At 36.0% G+C, this 4,435-nt stretch overlaps 1 protein-coding gene across 1 annotated transcript; it reads right to left on the bottom strand.

Annotated features, from left to right (window-relative positions):
* Positions 1-572: 572 nt before the first annotated feature.
* On the bottom strand, positions 573-3,712 carry LOC107016629. The gene is made up of 9 exons (XM_015217042.1): positions 3,613-3,712; positions 3,342-3,540; positions 3,103-3,245; positions 2,552-2,599; positions 2,316-2,461; positions 1,789-2,160; positions 1,376-1,523; positions 1,169-1,276; positions 573-1,072 (listed from the first exon to the last, which is right to left on the bottom strand). Exons 1-9 carry the CDS (start codon positions 3,710-3,712, stop codon positions 573-575), a joined length of 1,764 nt encoding a protein of 587 aa, XP_015072528.1.
* Positions 3,713-4,435: the final 723 nt, after the last annotated feature.

Below are 4,435 nucleotides of genomic sequence, written 5' to 3'. Positions count from 1 at the left end.
GGTTTAGCACCTACAAGCCCATTTCTGATATCAACTCTAGTGCATACTTCCTTTGGCTTATATGAATTCCCTCTTGTGATCTAGCAAACTCCATGCCCCAAAAGAACTTCAACTAACCCAAGTATTTCATCTTAAACTTCAACTTCAGATCATTCCTTGTCTGCAAAATCAACTTAGGACATTTACCAGTCACCAAGAGATCATCTATTTATACTAAGACCACAACTAGATGAATTCCAGACCTTTTGGTAAATAATGAATAGTCAAAATGACTTTGTTCAAAACCAAGATGTAATAAGGCCTCAGTAAGTTTCTTGTTCCACTGCCTGGGTGCTTGTTTCAGACCATAAAGAGATTTGTGCAGTCTACACACTTTATCATTCCTCCTGTGGCTGCCAAACCCTTGAGGAATTGTCATGTAGACCTCTTCAAAGAGATCACCTTGAAGGAATGCATTATGGACATCCATTTGGTAGATAAACCACCTCTTAGCTGCATCAAGAGCCACAACAGACCGGATAGTCATCATCTTAGCAACTGGAGAAAAAGTCAATATAATCTAGCCCCTCTTTCTAATTAAACACTGTAGCAACCAACCGTGCCTTGTATAGTTCAACCTCTCCATTAGCTTTGTGCTTGATTTTGTACACCCACTTGCATCCAATTGGAGACTTGCTGGAAGGAATATCTACTACACTCCATGTATTATTATCCATCAAAGCAGCAATCTCAGACTGCATGGTTGCAATCCGTTTAGGATCTGAAGCAGCTTCAGAATAAGAAGTAGGCTCCAAAATAGCTGAGTAAGCTGTCAATGTTGAGCTGTAAGAGGGAGAGATCTGACCATAGTTCACATAATTGGAAATAGGAAAATGACAGAAGACCTTTGTTCTTGTACGAGCAATATAGTTTTTCATCCAAATGGCAGGTTTGGGAGTTCTATAGGATTTTCTAACTGGCTCAACTGAAGTAGACACAGACAAAGGAGCAGCTTCAAGTGGTATGGAAGGGTTAACTTCAACAGCATCATGTGGAGAAGAATAAGGATCATGAGGAACATGTATAGAATCAGCTGGACAGTATTGAGTGGAACACATACGGGGAGAAATATAGGAGGAAATGTAGTGTACAAGTGTTGAAAAGGAAATATATCTTCCTTAAACACTACATCTCGAAGTCGTAAATGATTTTTCCTGGAGAAGATACATCTTGTAGCCCTTTTGAGTTAAGGAATAACCAAGAGAAACAGCTGGAACAGCTCTAGGTGCAAATTTGCCTGACTTCATCAAGGAAGTTACATAAGCTAGACAACCAAAGACCTTTAAGTGAGACAAATCTCATGAGGACTTAGAGAGAATCTCAATTGGTACTTTACCATGAAGAGTATGAGAGGGAAACCTATTAATCAAATACACTACAGTGGCCACACAATCCCCCCAAAACCTGAGAGGAACACTTGCTTGAAATCTGATAGCTCGAGCAGTGTCTAAAATGTATCTAAGCCTTCTCTCAACAACTCCATTCTGTTAAGGAGTATAAACACAAGAACTTTGATGCATTATCCCTAAGGATTTGAGTAAGATGGAAACTTGAGAATTTAAAAACTCACAACCATTGTCAGTTCTCAAAATTTTAACAACTGCAGAATGGAAATTTTCTATCATGAGAAAAAAATTATTCAGGACAACTATAACTTTTGACTTGGAATTCAACAGAAATATCCAGGTATACCTAGAATAATCATCTACCAAGGTTAAAAAAATATCTTTTTCCATCATAAGTAGGTACCCTGTAGGGACCCCAGACATCATCATGAAGAATATGAAAGCAAGCATCAGATTGTGAAGTACTCAGAGGGAAAAGAATTCTAGTTTTCTTAGCCAAAGGGCATACAATATAATGTTTGTGATCAAAGTTTACGTTGTCAACACAGCAATTCAAGTTGTTCAACTGCTTCAAAGTATGTAATGGAGCATGACCCCATCGTTTGTGCCATAGATCTATGCCTACTTTATTCTTAGAATTATCTACTAAGGCAAAATGACACCTAGTGTTGATGCACTCAGGCTTGACACTTCCTGCATTCAGAGAAGAAGAATCCACCACATATAGATCTTGAACATGTTTCCCAATCCCCTTCACCCTTCCACTGAAGAGATCCTGAAAAGAACAAAAATCAGGATAGAAATGGACTGAGCAATTCAATTCCATGGTAAGTTTTGACACAGATAGCAAGTTATGTTTGAACTCAGGTATATACATCACATTATGTATGTCATTTCTTCCCAAAACTGTAGAAGACCTAGGTGACTCACTCTAGCTGTGTTTCTAGTAGGTAGCATAACATTGTCTTTGCTTGTATTAAGAAGAGTTCTAGTGTTGGATAGTAGATGAGGATCACTAACCATATGATCGGTTACTCTTGTGTCTACTATCCATTGGTTAGAGTAATTAACCATACCTGCAGATAAAGCAATACCACTAGTCTCACTGTTCTAGCCAATCATCTGCAGAATTTGATTGTATTGCTCAGGAGTAAAAAGTGGAGCACTGGGATGAGAACTCTGAGAAGATATACCCAATGCATTACTGGAGGTAACTGCAATATATGAAAAGTCTCATGTTCAGAAGCAAAATTACCAGTATTTCCATGTCCTAATGATGAAGCTGAGTGAGAATTAAACTTCTTCTTTGAGTTTTATCTAAAATTTGGAGGATATCCATGCAGCTGGTAACATCGATCACTTGTATGACCAGAGTAATGAAAATAATCACACTACAGATGACTATTTTTCCTGTGCTTAGAGATAGAGCTTGAGGCATTGGCTGAGTTGCTCGACCCAGAGTCAGAGCTAGAACCTGTGTAGAAGCCAGACCTAGTATTTTCAGTGTGACCTTGACTAGTAGTTGGCCTAAATTGTACTCCACCTCCTCTGGAATTAGGCTGAAAATTTCCTTTGCTCGTATAAAATACAACTCCTTTATTAATACTAAGGTTTTAAACTGGTTTTCCAAGAGATCTTTGGCTCTCCTCTGAGATCACCATAGAATAAGCTTGATTGATAGAGGGAGTATAAGTCATCAGCACAATTTGACTCTTACTGGGGGCATATGACTCATTTAGACCAATGAGAAACTGAAGTAAACGTTGATAATCAAAATGTTGCAAATTCTTCCTAGATTCAGGACTGTTACAGGCTGGACAAGGCATTATGGCATCGAATTCATCCCAGCATTCACACAACCTAGAAAAGTAGTTAGAAACAGTAGATGTACCTTGTGACCTAGAGTGAATCTCCTTGTGTAGAAAATAAATGTGTGATACATCAACCATATCAAACCTTTCCTTTAGGTCACTCCAAACTTTTGATGCATTCAAAGCATAAATCACACTGCTCAAGAGTTCCTTCCTGATTGAATCGATGATCCATGAGAGAACAATGACATTATACTTCTCCCATAAATCATGAAGAGATGAAGGAAATGCTTCTCTGGTATGTTTCCCATCAACAAAACCAAGTTTACTTTTTCCTAATAAAGCTATACACATAGATCTACTTCAGATAGCATAATTTTCAGAACCAGTTAGTTGAACCGAAATCAAAGAGCTACCTGATGTATCTGATGGATGCAGATACAGGGGATGGTAATGATCAATCTCGATTGAATGAGATGGAGCAACTGCTGCCTCATTAGACTCACTAACCGCCATGGATTACATATTGAAATTTTAAAAAAAAATTGTCATAAGTCTAACCAACAATAATATGTCTTTAGTATGTTTTTATTTGTTATCTGATTTATTATTCATATGATATGAAATTGTAAGCTTCTGCGTGATGCTCTAATCACTCTCGAACCCAACAATGTATTTATTTAATAAAAAAAAATTTGAACAAAAATTTGTCTCCGTGGAAAGTTATATTTTATACTTTGCATATTTTATCGAAAATACTTAATGTATGCGACATGCAAGACTTTAAATCTAATTGCAATACAATATTTCATGATGTCAACATGAACTTTATTAGCATTTATTTAGTTGTGTGAAATGTGTTGATATATCTACTATGAATCACATGTACAAATGAAGCACGACTATACATGTACTTTTATGGCCTTTTCTATTTATTATTATTATTATTATTATTATTATTATTATTATTATTATTATTATTATTATTATTATTATTATTATCACTTAATAGTTTCCTGATTTTTGGAAAAAAATTAGTATCTTTTGATTTGAAATTTGTTAGCAACTATGAAATGACCGGAGATGGAAACTTTTCAGTTTTCTCAATATAACAAAACAATACGAGTGAATGGCTAAAGATTCATAAAATTACATCCTGAACTGTTTAGTTTTCTTCTATTTTTCTATCCACCAATTTATATGCTTGTTGTTATGGCCTTTAATTATAAATTATTTACC

This window comes from Solanum pennellii, chromosome 4 (genome assembly GCF_001406875.1).
Source record: "Solanum pennellii chromosome 4, SPENNV200".
Lineage (NCBI taxonomy): Eukaryota > Viridiplantae > Streptophyta > Magnoliopsida > Solanales > Solanaceae > Solanum > Solanum pennellii.
Note: the sequence above shows the minus strand (reverse complement) of the source record. Positions and strands in the feature narration are given on the sequence as shown.